The sequence below is a fragment of the Amblyomma americanum genome, chromosome 3 (genome assembly GCF_052857255.1).
Source record: "Amblyomma americanum isolate KBUSLIRL-KWMA chromosome 3, ASM5285725v1, whole genome shotgun sequence".
In the NCBI taxonomy this organism is placed as follows: Eukaryota; Metazoa; Arthropoda; class Arachnida; order Ixodida; family Ixodidae; genus Amblyomma; species Amblyomma americanum.
This window is the reverse complement of record NC_135499.1, coordinates 193,772,325-193,789,361: the sequence shown is the minus strand read 5'-3', so window position 1 is coordinate 193,789,361 and position 17,037 is coordinate 193,772,325. Positions and strand designations below refer to the sequence as shown.

General features: G+C 42.0%; 1 protein-coding gene across 2 annotated transcripts; it reads right to left on the bottom strand.

The window, feature by feature from the left end:
• Positions 1–1,974: 1,974 nt before the first annotated feature.
• On the bottom strand, positions 1,975–16,863 carry cbc (protein CLP1 homolog). 2 transcript variants are annotated; one of them, XM_077659439.1, is made up of 13 exons: positions 16,712–16,863; positions 16,341–16,418; positions 16,146–16,259; positions 15,230–15,355; positions 14,351–14,464; positions 13,053–13,080; positions 11,561–11,731; positions 11,390–11,479; positions 11,035–11,135; positions 10,551–10,689; positions 8,535–8,615; positions 6,096–6,189; positions 1,975–2,148 (listed from the first exon to the last, which is right to left on the bottom strand). In XM_077659439.1, the coding sequence occupies exons 1-13, from the start codon at positions 16,739–16,741 to the stop codon at positions 2,037–2,039; spliced, it is 1,278 nt and encodes a 425-aa protein (XP_077515565.1). In that variant the 5' UTR covers positions 16,742–16,863; the 3' UTR covers positions 1,975–2,036. The 2 variants fall into 2 exon arrangements, with proteins under 2 accessions (XP_077515565.1, XP_077515564.1); XM_077659438.1 differs by having other exon boundaries at positions 11,390–11,731.
• Positions 16,864–17,037: the final 174 nt, after the last annotated feature.

Below are 17,037 nucleotides of genomic sequence, written 5' to 3'. Positions count from 1 at the left end.
CTAACGATTTCGCCTCAGCCAGAGGTCAACCTCCTTACGGCCACATATGTGACACAGTTATTACGCCATTTCCTTTCCTCAAAACTGTTTCGGATATCCACCGATATATGTGAGACAATGTTACCCCACCATGTCCTTTCTTTAAAACCAGTTTTAAAAACCAATCTTTAAATTTCTTCCAAAGCGCTTTAAGCTATGTGGGGGTAGTAACAGATGTGCTCTGCATGTTGGCATTCACAATGTTGTGTCAGCGGTGACCATCAGTGTTCTTTGTGTTCATTGACTTCAGGGTTGAAAACGCTCTGATGATTTTGAAGAAAGGAAGGCGCATAACTGAGTCCCTGAAGCAGTGGACGCCTCAATCCTGCTTTTAGGAATGTGGGTGGCAGTGGGGAGAAAGATGTGGGCTGCATGCATTAGCGCTGAACATTGTGGCAGACACGTGCCAGTGCAGCAACAAGCCGCAGATGAGGTGCAGCCCTCATCGTGGATAAGTGCCATTTCATGACTGCATCCACTGCGCAACCCCCCACTGTACTAGGCAACATTGATGGCTTTGTTTCTGACAGGACAACAGGCACTTGCAGGAGTTTTCATTGATGACGGTAAATAGTGCCAGTTGTGCAGTTTGCCTGGAAAAAGTACTTTGTGCAGCACTCTGCTGTAAAAAGAACATTCTAGCCTACCAACATCACCGGTGTGCTGAGTTACATAACTATTGCTGCAAGGCCTTGAGCGGTGCATACAGATGGGATGGAATCTTTGCAGATAGGAGGCTTATCTGCTGGGGCAAATCATATCTGCATGTGTTCCATGGCTGCATTGTAAGGAGCCAGTAGAATTTCATCTGCCTCAAGTAAAGCTATGTGACGCCATGCGTGCTCCTTCTGGACTGTTGTTTTTGCACTTCCTCTCAAAAGGCCATATCACACAAGCAGGAAGCACTGTGTGCATTGCAGCTTTTCTACAAGGACTGATGAAAGAAGATGCTTAACGCTCTGAAGAACTGCCACATTAAATATGTACAGGTAAGCCAAATTTTTTACTTTTATGAACAAATTTGGACTTTCCAACTGTCGGTGAATGAGGTTTTAAGCACTCGAGTTAGTCATACTAGTGAAATTGCAATAAATCTCAAGTGCAGCCGCAAATCCCACACGCTAAGTATGCCACACGAGAGCTCTTGTGACTTCACTAATGCCAATTGCAGCATGCATGCAGGAACAACAAATTCTCACCAATAAAGACATTGTGAAGATTTTTGCCATCGGGAGACTGCATATGGCATCAAACGTGCTCCTCATGATCTCTCGCCTAAGCCTGACTCTAGCCAGTTGATGGATGTGACTAGCAGCTGATTCACTAAGTCTCGCCAAGTAGCAAGGAACTACGTGCCCTTGTTATTTATGGTGTGTGCATAATGTCACTGTTTAGAAACTGCACTCGCACGAAGAGAGCACGCTTCTCCGTTACAGAAATGAATTCTTCACCTGCTTGGCACGTTACTGAGTTTTTCAAATATTACATAATTCTTGACTTTTGAAGAAATCAATGGCCACCATGGGCTTCATAATAAAACTAGGTTTCAAAAGCATCACTACATGGTCTCAACAATCGCTAGAATGATTTGCATAATTTAAAACGGTATTCAAAGTAACCTGTCAAAACCAATTCTACTGCCTGACTGCAGCTTACTTGCCCTAAATGTGCATAGGAATAAGCAAATTTAAAACACTGCATGCATTTAACCCAACATTTTATCCATGATTAATATGGCTCTGTGAAGATACAGGGCAGAGCACGATGAAGGAAAGGAATGGAAGCAGTGGAAGAAGCACGCACTCCAGTCCCTCTGAAACTACAATGATGTAAGGCAGGACATGGCACACACAACACGAACATCCATTTCCTTGAATGCAACATAAAATGTCGTAACACGAGGGGTGCAGTAGGAGGCAATAACCACAAAAGCAGTAACAAAGATGAGATGGTTTATTTATAGGGTGAGAGACACAACAAAGGAGGTGATGGGAAAATCAGTGTGAATCCATGAACTGAATATCACTCAAAAGCAGCACCGCTTTAGGCAAGGGCCTCGGTTGTGGAGAGAGTACCGTCAGTGTTTGCCGCTCCATGTCCACTTCCGTTCTAAAGAAACACGATGCTTGAGGTTAAACAACAGGAGTGGTTTGAAGGTGTACTTGAGAGGCAGCCCTCTTTTGACTTCACAGGGCAAATGGTTGTGAAGGACAACTGCTCATTAACATTATTACAAACAGGGTTTCCCTTTATAGCACACAGTGTAGCGCATTATGTTCCCTTTCATAACACACTACATTGTATGCTGAATTCCTCTATCCCAGACAGTGCACACCTGATAATTATTTACTTGGATTTGTGCCCCATAAGGGCAATAAAGATGAGCAGAATTTTAAATTGATTGTGAAAGAAAAGCAAATAACTGGGTTGCAGATGCCAAATATGTGGTTTGCAGTCGTTATAAACTTAGCGATTTAGTCTCTGCACACAGCCATCAGAATTACACATAATAAGCACCTGCCATTCACTGTTACTAACAAGCTAATCCTTTCTGCTGCGATGACTCTTGTTTGATAAGAGAAGCACTGCCACCTGGACTGCACACTAGCATTCCAAGATTGATTTCTAAAAGCATTTGTGGATCAGTGGCATGACAAGTACACCAACGGGTGTCACACTGTACTCATTTCAACACTCACACATGCACAGTGAGAAGGAATGGAAGGTTTAGAACACACAGATGAAGTTAAAGGAGGAATCTGAACTCGTCTTTTTACCTTCTATCTATACGTTCCGGGCAAACTTCGAATTATTTTCCTGTGTGGCCGATTGCCCTAATTAAATCGGATTAAACGTGCCGGCTCCCGCCTTTTTTTCTTAAACTCAACGCGGTAGGTAGGAGTCCCAAGGTGCCTTGCTGCTCTGCCATTGGCGGAGTGATACGTAAATCAAAGAGTTCCCGTGTATTTTTATTTCCGTGGGCCTAACTTGCGGCTATATTGTCTGCGACTGAAACGGTTTATTCAGAGAAACCTAAAAAAACAAAATAAAAGAGAAACCAAAGCCGCCACTGGACTGGCTGAAAGGCACTCCACGCATTGGTTGACTCTGCCTACCTACTGCGTTGGGTTCAAGAAACGGCAGGAGCCGGGACGTTTAATCCGATTTAATTAGGGCAACCGGCTGCACAGGACAATAATTCGAAGTTTCTAAGAATGCCCGGAACGTGTAGATAGAGTTCCCGCGGTAAAAAGACAAATTCAGATTCCTCTTTGGTGCACCTTTAAGTTACAGAGGACCAGTTAGTTACATAAACAAAGAAAAATGCCTTGCCTTCCTATGTAATAATACAACAGCATTGAAAATTTTCAATCTATGCCCATCATTGTTGCATTCACATACTGTGCCCACATTTTTGCCAGTTTGTTTCCTACTGAATACACATAGATTAAGATTTGAACATGCAGGTTAACCCTCCAACGGACACGTTTTCTTTTTGAAAATTGCACCAAACTAATCCTTTAGTACAGGCCCTGCTATCTGCTTTAACTGGACAAAGAGTGCCCGAAAGCATATGAGTAGAAATGACAGCCTGCTTATGATGAGGCCGGCTTGTCTAGGCCCGCTAAGGAGTTAAAGGGACTATGCAAAGAATTCAAAGTCGCTTGTAAATGTTTTCTATGTTTAGAAATGATGCTAATGAGCATTCACACCAAGTATAAGTCTTCGGAACGGAGCCGGCAATATATTATGAATTCTTAAAAAACTTAAAAAACGTGTTTTTTAAAACTCGCGGGCCGATTGGTGTGCTCGTAGTGACCGATTTTGGAACTAAAATCGTGGAAGAAAGACGTCACAATACCAATGACGTCGCCAGGCCACCACACGCTGTCATTCGCTGGAGCCACGGCAGCCACGACGTCACGGGCACACTTCCGGTAGCCGTGAAAATCGTCTGCTCGAGCCGCCGCCCGACCCTCTCGGGCAAGCACGGGCCAGGGCATTGCCTTCGCGCATATGGTTTCAATTTTCCTCTGCCGCCTTCTTCTGTCGGGAGTTCCGGAGCCACTCGCACGGTTCTTCATGGGCACGCATAGGGCTCGATGCCCATCGCGGCTATAAGAGCGAGCAGTCGCGCCTTGAGGTCCGGGTTTATTACTGTTAACTACAACAAACGACAAGCAAGAAACCCGATGCGCGTCGCAATCCAGGAAGGCGAAGAGAGACCGGAGATATGCCGCCACGCCGCCGACGCTGCTGCTGGGGTGCTAGGAGCGACAACCGGAAGTTGCAAAGCGAACGTCATCTGATGACGTACTCAAAGGCGGGGCCCAGTCCCAGACCTGCTTTCTTTATTTTTGTCTGGTCCCCCGCGTGTACGAGTTGAGGGCGGAGAGGAGGAGTGTAATTTTTAATCGTCTATATCTTTGTTGTTATTGATGCTAGCTTAAAAATTCTTGCGTTGGGGTTACGAGTGATGAAATGCCTATCTCTTGTCTCCTTTACGTAATCTCAATTAATTTATTGCATAGTCCCTTTAATGGGATAATGAACAAAGTTGCACATTCACACAAATAGTGGGCACACTGTCATCCCCCATGACAAACTGAAACAAAACCTCCCCCAACTATGTGCTGCACTGTAATAACAGGACACGTACCTAACTTCTCATTCCTATTCCACACTCATCTTTGACCCCAAATAATTTTTGGATAGCTTTTTCTCACTCTTGCCTTCACAGCTAATGCACTACCTGTGAGAGAATGATTATTCACAGATCTAGTCAAGACTGAAAGCACATTAGTGACAGCTGAACTTAACTCCGGATAATTTGATTTTGAAGGTGATGACAAGTCGGTTTGAGTTAGCCAAATTAAACGCAGCCTCATTGATATACATTTATATGTGATGTTGATGAGGCCAAAGCATCAGTTCCAGTAAAACGGTCGCTCGAATTAAAAAATGAGTTTTAACCCACAATACACTGCACACAGAGAAGCAAACAGCTGAAAGCTAAAGAACACCATGCATAGCAAAAGCGTACCACTGTTTCCAACTTTTTCCTATACTGGGCAGTTGCTCCAATTTAATCAGTACAATGCTTTGGAGCTCACATTGTCAGACTTAGAATAAAAAAACTCTATCACTGCCCTGATCATTGCAAATTAGCACCTGAAAATTCGCTGATCAACTGCATGTCTTTCAAAGTGGTAAATGCCCTTGCAAGCTGAGGGCCACAGCCACTACTCTCACTTTGCTTTGGAGAGAGAACAAAATGTTTGGATTTTTTTTTTTTCATGCAATACAAAGTTTGCCCTCTTGCCCTATGTCTGCTGGTTTCATTTTTCACAAAAAACTGAACACAGAAATATATGACACTGAAAACTAGTTGTATGAGGAAGTAAATGTCTCACTCCTGGTGAACAGTCACCATGCATGCCATAGAGGAGGGAGTGAAAGAAGCAAGAGAGACAGAAATGCCACAGTGGAAGGCTGCAAGTGAATTTTGACCACCTGGAAAACTTTAACCTGCACTGATATTGCACAGCACAGAATAATCTTTCATAATTTGCCTGCATTGAAATGTGGCCACTGTGGGTGGGATTTGATCTTGCACACTTGTGTACAGCAGCTGAACACCATAACTGCAGAGCAGAGCAACCATTTCGAGTGACAAAGAGTTACATTTTTTTAAAAAGCTGTACACGTGCCTTTATGCATCAGAGTATGACATCTAAAACAGGAGCGGGTATTTTATCAGGGAAACTATTAGTATTATTAGTAGTTATTATTATTAATATCTTCATTATTAGTGCAGCATGTGCACTGCATTCAGTGCACCTCCTTCCTCACAATAGCGCAATTCCTTGCTGTGCAGACCTTGGCAGAGGAAAATGACCCAATATTCCGCATTTACAACTAACCCTCTCACTTCCACCATGCACACAACTATCACACAAGTCAAAGCAGCACAAATCACCACTGATTCATCAATATGAGACCTGAGACAAAAATGTTCACACAATCGGTCAGAAAAGCAGAGAGAGGCCACTTACACGCAGATAAAGCCAGCCACGTTTGTCTGCAGAATGTCCTCATCACTGCTTGCTGCGAAACTCACGCTGAGAATATGATGCAACACATTTGGCCCTAGAAGCAAAATATAAAAATAAATCCAAGGTCATTACGAGAGAAAAAAATGCCAGTGTCTAATTATCAATTCTAGGGAGGGTGACAAAGTGTGACACGCTTTCTGTCTCTGCCATCGACCAGAAAAAACTGCTGCGAAAAAATTGGCTGGTGCCGCCACTGTCCGTTTACATAACAGACTTGTGGCAACTTTTGCATGTTGCTACCATAGCTGCTCAGCACTATTAATTGTCTAATTTGTCATTCAAGTGCGTGTCGATATTGATACGTGCCACTGTGGAAGAAGAAGAAAAAGCGCCTGCATCCGTGGAGAAAGATGTTGCTCTGCCGCTCGCGCGCTCGGACCTCTTAACTTTACAGAAGAGAGGAGGTTTGGTTTATGGTTTATGAGGGTTTAACGTCCCAAAGCGACTCAGGCTACGAGGGACACCGGAGAAGAGAGGAGGGGAGGGGGTGGGAGTGACGGGTGGCCCAGTGGCTTGGGAGGTTATGGCGAGAGTGGATGGCTGCCATAGGAAGAACTGAAAGTGGCTACTGTGGAAGGAGGAGGTTATGAGGACGGAAGAATGCGCAACCTGAGAGTGGTTCCACGGCAGAACGCACGGCTATGGGACTAAACCAAAGCTGTGATAGCTTTCGCTGATTCATGTGCTAAGCTGGCAAGCCTAGCTTTACAAATTTGCAAAGCAGACCAGCGCAGTGTTCGCTAAGAACTACATAAGATCAGATGCAGTAATTTCCACTGAAATGATTTAGTTTATTCAGTAGTCATAGTCTGCACAACAGCATAGGTAATAAAAGATAAGATATTGTGCGTAAGACGCAAGAGAGAAGGGAAATAAAAACTTATCGGCATGGCATAATGATGGATGCTGTTGTGGCGGGCCCCATATTAATTTAGACCACCTCGGGATATTAAACTTGTGCTACCATCGTGCAGCAGATGGGTGTTTTTGTATTTTGCCTCGATTGAAATACAGCTGCCGCATTAAAAGTCACCACAGTGGCGGACTACGAAATAATTTTGACTATCCGGGGTTCTCAAACATGTACTGACATTGCACAGCACACAGGCATTTCTGCATTTAGCCTACAAAGAAATGTGGCTGCTGCAACTGGGACTCGATTCTATGTGCTCAGTAGCTGTATGCTACAGCCACTGAGGCACTGCAGATGGGTACACGATGCTGTGGGCCGTGCAATCAGGAGATAAAAACTATGACGTTTTTGCGAGATCCACAATCTGTCTACAGTATGTGCATTGCAGTATGTGTTTGGGTCATACTAGGCATGAAAAAACTGTAATATAATCACTGCTTTGTCATTTTAATTCATTACACTGCTAAATCCAGTCTAACTCAATAGCTGGAATGACAATGAATGAAGAAGCAGCAATTATATTGCAATTTTTGCGTGCCTCACGTGACCTTAACACAACTTTAACGTTACAGAGTGGTGTGGTTGAAACCAATACCGAAACAGCATGAGAGAAAAATTATTAAGCAGTCGTAGGCAAATATACTGCATGGTGATGCATGCATAGCAATGTGTTACACATCACTGCAAAGAAGAAAACATGGCACCAAAATCAGGCGTCTATACATCTTTAATATAGCACTAGATTCAGGTGTTCAAAATGTGGATGACCTGTGATTCATTCAGTGCAAAGTTAGCAATATTTCTTGCATAAGCTAGCTCAGCCGGTAGAGTGACTACTCCTGTGAGGCGGTGGTCCTGGGTTCAAACCCCAGACCAGGACGAACTTTTTTCAACTATGAAGTTTCTCTAAAAGCTCCACAGCTTTCCTTTGTAGCCGTATGGCAGCGCATGGGTGGATGCTAATGGGTAATTACTCAGTTATTAGAGGTGTAAAGTTTTTACGATGAAAGAGTTGTTCTTATGAGGACTTAGCCAAACAGCATATACATTCCATAAACTGATATTACAAATGAAATACAAATACAGCCCTGAAAAAAGCAAAACATGGTGAAACAGATAAATACCCCCCCATTTCAAAATTATACTTTCAAAAAATCAATATATATATATATATATATATATATATATATATATATATATATATATATATATATATATATATATATATATATATATATATATATATATATATATATATATATATATATATTCACAATTGGTTAGCCTCAAAGATGCATGATCATCCTTAGCAGCAATGTACTAGTACTATGTTCAAATTATAAGGTTCCTACAGTGACAGACTGGTGCAGAGGAAGAGACTGTAGGCACTGCACATGAATGAAATGATCACCAAATGGAGCACATAAAACAGAGAAATACACAGATGATGCACCACCACCACCTACCTAATGGTACAGGCACTAGTTTAGTGAAGTTGTCCTCGGCTTTCATGCCTAGAGGCATGCAAGAGTCTGGCAGAGATGGCGCTAAAAAAAGGAAGATGTTAATTTGGCGGTTTCAGGTATGCAAAAAACAAGTATTTAGGTAAATATCTAAAGGATCTACATGGGCCTTTAGACTTTTTGCACATAATACCATATTTACTGACGTAATTTTCTTAATTTTAAAAAAAATCAAGGCTTCAAAGAGGGAATCACAAATTCCGCGAAAATTTTGCGAACATGCCCTAAAAGGCTCTGCAAAGGTCATAACATGCAATGTATACAATATATTGCTGCCTACACATTGACCCCCCTACTCCCACCCCTTCCTGGCCAAAAATGTTGACTCCAAATATATGACACCTACCCACCTCCCGCACAACCCCACGTTGTGTGCCTCACGGAACGGCATGACGGTGCGTGCCAGCTCAAAGCAATAAACGCTCAGCGATACAATCGCGAAGCCAGCAGTCAGACGCAAATGGAGATAACAGGCGATAAAACAGTAAAGCAGTAGACCAAACAGCAAAGGTTGGGTAGTTTCGGATTTCAGCGCGCCCAACTGTTCGTCCGGGAAAGCATTAACCAGCGCGAGCGAGTTGGGTAAATGGCATGCAACTCGGCCCCTCGCCACTAACACCTTTCGCAGCCGCACATGGCGACATGGTCGCGCCAATCTTACCAAGCCTACACTGCACACACCCATGTGCATGCTGGTGGTCTGGCACAGCGGGAGCGTAAGATATGCTGGTAAAAGTTTTTTTTTATATAAACCCGAATGATAAATTACGACTGGGCAAATTACGCAAGTAAATACGCTACTCCTTGAAGCTTCTTCCAATTACATAAAAAAATGTCAAAATAAGAAATAAATATTTCGAGGACCACAAAAACAGACAAAAAGTAAATAAATATTGGCATTAATTTATTTTGTCCCTTCGGTGCTCTGCACGATCTCTGGAGACTCCTAAGATAGAGCATCCAAGACTAAGATGAGCTTATTTATAGGTATTTTATGCACTCTTTTGAAGCACCGACAAGATTAATTTTTCTGTTTACACAGCAAAACAGAGCGGGAGTGGACCACAAGTTCTCATTTTTCAGTGTAGCAAGTGCTTTTTTTTTGGTTATGAAGAAAATATGGCCTGGCAAGGGCACATGTAACTATGAAGTAGGCATGTAACACCAAACAGAAAGATTAATAGCCAGAGGGATGAATGTTGAACCTCCTTTCCACCGCTTCTTGACACTCTTAGCTGTACCCTTGTCGGGCAGCCTAGCTGTCTACTCCACCCAGCACAAAAATATCCAGACCTACATGCCTGGCATGTGCGACTACCAGTCACGTTACACAGAGAAAGAACTTAAGTCCTTCTCTTGGACAGTGGATAAGCACTGTGCAGAATAACCAGGCTGCTCAAATATCTTGAATACATTAAAAGTGTTTCATTTATGCTTTTAAACTCCACCTCAGTCAAGACTGTTCTTGCATGCACTAATGCAGACTGTGATACTGCCTGAATGCAAATATTATATATACCGCTTTGCCATTAAAACATAGGAATAAGGAATGCTGCATTTATAGATTACATCCTGGTAAAATAATGCAGCGTTTTATGAGGTTAAATAAACTTGACAAACAGATATTCGTGTAAAAAAAAATACAAATATGGTATTGTAAAGCTGAGTTCACACTGGTAAAATAAAAAATTAGGACAACAAAAAGAAAGAACATAGCTATTTTAAACTTAAATTTTGCCTGCGCTCACTTCAAAAGATACACCCAGACACGAGATTCTGCAATAACATAGCTGCACAGCAAACATAGATTTTATAACTAGCAAGGTAAAATGCGCTGAAAGCTTTTATGCCTAGCAATGATGAATGGATAAACTAGTTGAAGGTTCCTTCAATTCAAAAATAATAACAATAAAAAAAGAAGCTGCTGTTAACCCAGTGCCGGAACCACCAAATACTTACCACCTATCTTGTACAGTTTGATGTCAGAAAATTTTACGTCAAATGAGTGTGGGTACAAGGGTGTCTTCAGGCCATAGAAGTACTCTCTCACTCTTGTGTCCCTTGCTTCAGATCTCATGGACTTGCTACGTTCTACAACCTGTCCCATGAGGCAAAGCATTAAGAGGAGAGGTGAAAAAGTGTTTCAATAAGGTTGAGATAATATACAGGCAAGTACACTTACTTCTGATTTCAGCAGCAAAGAACTTCAGTCAGAATAAGGGTGGATGAGAAAGCAGTGTTTGGTGGTATGTACCCACATTTACACTAAGTTCATACCATTACAAGATGGCTCCGAAAATTCAAAACAGAATGACAGACACAAGCGCTTTGACCTCTGTACTCTGTTACTTGTACTATGTGCTAGGTGGGTATTTCCAATCCCTTTTGTTTGGCGCAACAATACCAAGTGTCAACTTAAAAAAAAAAAATAAAGTGTGCTTACACCTCCAGACTTTGGTGTGAAGACCACTTTGACAAACCCTGGCATGTCCCTGACTAGTTCGTTGTATAAGCGTTCCTGATCCAACACTAGGACAACATCCACTAAGGAAGAAGAAGAAAAACATGTCAGTTACTTGCAATGCTCTTGAAGGGGTATTTTGGCAACGAGACGTTTCAAACTTAGTGCAACCACCTGAGACATTTCAATATGCTTACCATGAATTCAGAGCATCAAAAGTAAAGAAACAGCAACAAAACTGTAGTACCATTGGTAGACAACCACAGCAATGAGATGCAAACAAAAACTAGCTCCAAGTGGAAGCAGCAAGTCTGTTTCAAAACAGGCATTCAAGTACCTTCGAATGCGAGGGCCGCATGCGTAATTGCCTTGTAGCCAGCTCCCTTCACCCAGCCGCATGTGTTAATGATGGTCCCACTCACGCTAGCTGAAGGCCGAAGGAGAGATGCACAAGGATGAGTACCATGTGAAAATTGAACAAATTTGGTTGTGCATGATGAAGGCCGACCTTTTTTGTTGCTCTCAGCACGCTGGTTAATAACCTCCGCAAGGCGTGAGACAAGAACATTGTAAAGAGTGGCATTGGTTCCTGGAGTGTTATGACCGTAGTGGTACACAAGGGGTGCCTGCTGAGAAAAGCCCTCTTCAACATCCGCCGGTCGCTCCACAAGAAGGGCACCTGAAAGCAGGTCCAAGAATTTCGACACACGTGCCACAGGCTTCTAAAGCATGAGAAAAGAAATACACAGTTCTGTACTGACTTAACCTCGGGGTCATCATGCAATCAAAAGACAGCAAAAAAGTTTTGGTCACTGTTGAGCTAGTTCAACACAAATGACAGGCAAAATTTGATCACGTAAAAAAACTAAAATCTTCACATTGGTTTAAAAAGCATTTAAACAGCTTCAACAACTGTCACGGCACGCTTTAGAACAAGCACACAAGTGCCACCAAGGCACCATGCATTACAAAAGAACTACTCTGCAAAGTAAATACAAACAAACAAACAAACAAACAAGCAAGCAAGCAAACCACGATGAAAGTTAGGTCACAGTACAATTTATTAGAAATGAGAGAGAGAGAAGTTTCAATCATGAGTGAACGTTTCATGTTTCTTGTGGGTGCCACATGCTTGCTGCGGCATCTGTTGTTGTCGTTACGTTGAACTAATCACCTTCTGCTGATTATGATTATTATTTGTAGCCTCTAGTAGGCACCGTTAATACTTAGCTTTGGCCTTAAATTTAACTACACTAGCACGCAAACCAAATAATGATAGGAATACTTCAAAAAGATAAGGAAAAAAAACCGATGTCAAGAGCAATTTTATGCAAGGCATAAGGCTTGACTTGGCAGCACAAATTACAAAGCAGTGACAATGGTACTGGTGTAATGTGTATGAGCAGGTATAGCCTTGCGGAACTTTATGCTGTATGAACACATATGGCTAGATTAGCTGTGTACTTAAAAGCCTAAGTGGGTATGATTAAAAGGAAGCTTTATGTGGTACACATTTAGCTGAGGCCTATAAGAGTAATGTGTCTCCTATAGACCAACACCGTGCTTACAAACAAACTGGGGATTTTCGGCAGGCAGTTCTGATTGGAAGTGAAAAGTAAGCTTAGCACCCATAGGAATACATGAAAGCAAAAGGTTTCAAACCAGTTTTCTGATTTCGCAGTACACCTGTGACATCGTTCCTTCATGCAGAACAATTCAAATTCATCTTGAGACAGACTCTGAAAATATGTAGCGTCCATCGAAGGCAATCTATATTTAAAACACCTACATACAGAAGTGACTCCCTGCTCCAAGATTCAACTAAAAAAAAGTTTTGGAAATTTTGCTGTACCATAGCAAAATAGTTCGCAATGTTCTGCATTTTCACTGCTTTCTAAGCAAAGGCACAACTCCAGGGTATGAACACAATCCAATTTGTATGTAGAAGAGCCTGTCAACCCTGTTACAAAATGTGTGACAGATTATGACTTCTTACTTACCTATGGTTCCCGGTATTGATATATGGCCCTGTAAAGTAAAGGGAAAAACACATTACTGCAGATCAGCACTGAAACATGCTACATGAAGCTAAGCTAAAAAAAAAACACAGCAAATGACAGCACACTGTGATGCATCGCACGTGCTATGTGTCAATACAAGATGAATGAGCTTAGTGCATTTCCAGCTTCAGAGTGAAGATGTGCACAAACATAAGACAATTTCTCGTAAAACCAGTTAGCACTATTAAGCACCACCTGTTTGAGCTTTACATGGCATATATATATTAACACATTGTGTCCCACTCAGACTATGCAGGACAAGTGTACTAGCAGGCTCTGAAAAAATTTCAACAATTCGAAGTTTGTTAACATCACCCAAATTATCAGTACAATAGTGTTCATGCATTTCAGTCGGACCTGACAGGCAGCTGCCTCAACCTGGTACCGAACCTGTGCCTTAAAGCAGCAGATAACTGCAGCACTGCAGCAAGTCTTGCAAATGATGAGAAAGTATGAAATCTGAATATCACTAATCACACTAAAAGCATGACTTTACCTACACTGTAATCAATCCTAGCTATTATCCCCCACCCATCCTGTGATGTCTTTCTTATCTGCCACTATTCATTAACTTTTCCGCACCTAGAACAATTTTTTATTGCCCAGGGACCATCCTGGCCAGTAGTGTTGTATTTCATACAACTGTATGAACAAGAGAGTAAATGTTGTGCGATAATAAATACTCAGGGACAATTACATTTTAACTTAGAAAATATGAAGGCTGTTTAAAGCAAAAAGAAAAGTGCTAAAAATATGATGTGTTCTCATTACTCCCAGCTCAAATAAAAAATGGGACCGTACATGTGATGGCAAAAATTTAATATTAAACACATGGCAAAAAAATTACTGCGCACCCACAAGCTTGCAAAAATTTAATCTTATGCCAGAGGCATGACAGAATCATGCTAGTCTTCAATCACAAGGAATGAGTGTGAAATACGGGTTGAATGTACTCAAATTGGTTCAGATAAGGTTTGCTTACACCATGCAAGCTAAGACTCCTCCTGCCCATATAAGCTCACAGAAATCAAAGGTTCCCAGAAAATTAGCAGCATACTCCACTAAACATGAGTGAAGTTTTCCTGTCACAAAAAAAAGCACACAAATGTTCACTGCTGTTACAAAAGCAAAAGTGAAGATTTCAAAATGCTCCTGATGCTCTAAAAGAGATCAAAAGTTTAGGACCTGCAACAGACTCATTGTAAAAGCAGATTCTGAAAAGGGAATGTGGACCCTACCTGCCCAACATCAAGGTCCACAAAGATTGGTCTTCGGCCTTGACGAACAGCGTAGTTTAAAAGAATTCGGCAGAGGCTGCTCTTGCCAACATCAGTGGGGCCAACAACCAACACCTACACAGGGCACACAAGCAAGCAATGAGCAACACAGCATAGAAGAGCCCACGAAACATGCACTTGGAACACACGCATCCCATTAAGATGCTAAGACTGCACTACAACCAGGTTCTTAAAGCCATCTCGAAAATGAGATCTACCAAGTACAGTGCTGAACAAAACTTTACGAGATGTTTGGTGTATGGTTATGGGGTTTTAATGTCCCAAAGCGGCTCAGGCAATAGGGGACGCCGTAGTGAAAAGCTCAGGAAACTTCGACCGCCTGGGGTTCTTTAACGTGCACCGACATCATAAAGTACCACGGGGCCTAGAATTTCGCCTCCAAAAATTCGACCGCCGCGGCCGCGATCGAACCCACATCTTTTGGCTCAGCAGCCAAGTTCCATGACCACTGAGCTACCGTGGCGGCTACTTTACGAGATGTGGGTATGCAGCAAAGAAATTATTGTTGTGCTGCCTCATTCCCAGTCAGCTAGTATTTGTTCCAGTAGATGAAGCATACGAGTCCTCAAACTTCCAGCTTTTTAGTGCACTGGTTTACCTGACCACAAATAAATCAATCTTTTTTTTGGTGCACAACACAAAACTTTATCCAGAACTGTACAATGTCAAAAGTTCAAACAAAGTTAGTCCAGTGAAGGTGGAACCCTCCTTTTTTTTTTTGCATTATCAAAGTGCCTTACAAGGAGCAACACCACTTCTAAATACCTGCAGTTTCTGCACATGTAAGCAAGTAGCAACAAAATTAAATGCATTGCTTACTGTGGGTCCCTTGGCATCATCCTCTTCGCATTTTTGCCGCATCTGTTCCAATACTGCATGTATGTTGGCATAGAAGATCATAGGTGTTTCCTTGGCCACGTAAGCAACTTCAGTCTTTCCACACAGGTAAGCTAGGCTAAGGAAATGTGCTTTGCGGGCTCTTTGATTGTGGCTATTTTACAAAACCAGAAAGCAACAAAAAATTCACATGCACTCATGCAATACCGTCACGGTAATATGCCAAGATAAGGCAGCCCATTAAGGTGAAGCAACATGGCAAATATTTTAATTTGTACCATTGATGACTTGACTACGAAGCTTCCAGAAATGAAATCCCTGCTTGGGCTTCACACAACTTCAGGAACAGCCTAGCAGATGATGGTCGCCCTAACGTGCTATGTCATTGGGTGCTGATAAAGTGAAAGGTCTACGCTTGCATGACATTGTTAAAAAATTGGAAGCATGTACTTTTATTACCCAAAGTTGCATATGGGATTGGAGCAGCAATGTGAAGGAGGACTCCAGATTAATTTCTTCCATTTAGAATTTATGCTGTAGAAAATTTTGTACAAGAACAATGAAATTCAACAGCAACACATCTCTGCAACAACATCTCTGCAACCAACGGAAAGGGGCATCATTTGCCGAGTTGCATAGGAAGGGTTTCCAATGGCAACACAGTTCCAGCGATTTTTCAGTTGTCTTTGTGGTAGAGAACAGAATCGCAAAATGAACAAAAATAAAGGCAAGGGCCCTTTTACTATTATGATTAACAGCACTATAAACCGCCCAAATAACATAACAGTCGCACACACCTCCCAGAATCTGCTTACACGGCGATAAACGCATACGACAGCCCCCAAAAGTACACGGACTTGTTGCGATGGAATGAAAACAATACAGACAACAAGGATATTTCCAGCGTGCATCCGTGCCAAGTAAAAACTGCAACTTTGGCTCCAAGTCCAAAAGTGAACTTCTTATTCTTCACCAATTCAACGCCAAATATTTCGGCCAGGCCAGACTTGAGCTAATGAGAGCAAATGGGAACAAACCAGCTGTGACACGATTTCAAGGAGAAGCAGCATCACATTAAAGAAAACACGATTACCTCAATGGTGACCTTCTCTTTCCCTTCTACTTCAAACCGGAGTTCAGACTCGGGGTCTATCCGAAATTCTTGCGCCGCCTGTAAAACAACAACAAACAGAATCACCGCGTGACGGTGTTGAAGCTGAACAGAAAAGTGTCAGCATGCTTGTAATGGCTATTATTAAGAAATCAGCATTCTGAAAATTGACGCTTTCTGAATCAACGTTGCAACAGTTCGCACAGCCAATTTCTAGATACAGCAAGGAATTGGTGAACAACAAAAAGTCACGTGTTTCAAAAGAACAGTTTCCACGACAAGGCACACGCATGGGTAGGACGTAAGAAGCATGGGTACAAGAACTGTTTCAAGAATTTCGCGCGTAAACATACTTCTTCCTTGGTCTCCTTTTCTTCGCTCATTGTTGAGAGAGGTCCACAAAACAAATGAAGCAACTAAGTACGCAACAAAACGAGTCTAATGCGAGTTTGTACTCTCACAACAGCCACACACGAACGCAGACATTATAATTGATATCGATGGCATTTAGTAAACCGACTGAAGCTAGCTCACTCGACATTTCTGATAAGAAAAAAAAAAACGTGATTACGTCAGTTTTCAACACCTGCAGCAGATAATACAGCTTATGTTTTTATGTATTATCGTTCTTATATCGAATTATAATAAATTGTTCTGAAGTTTAATTGAATTTGTAACT

What these genes read in the sequence shown, in the direction of transcription:
- cbc (XM_077659438.1), bottom strand. Translation starts at nt 16,741, where the DNA reads ATGAGCGAAGAAAAGGAGACCAAGGAAGAA. An exon ending in AAAAGGAGACCAAGGAAGAA is followed by an intron (nt 16,419 to 16,711) that starts GTATGTTTACGC and finishes GTTGTTTTACAG; the next exon opens with GCGGCGCAAGAATTTCGGAT. An exon ending in ACTAGTGCCTGTACCATTAG is followed by an intron (nt 6,190 to 8,534) that starts GTAGGTGGTGGT and finishes TTTTGCTTCTAG; the next exon opens with GGCCAAATGTGTTGCATCAT.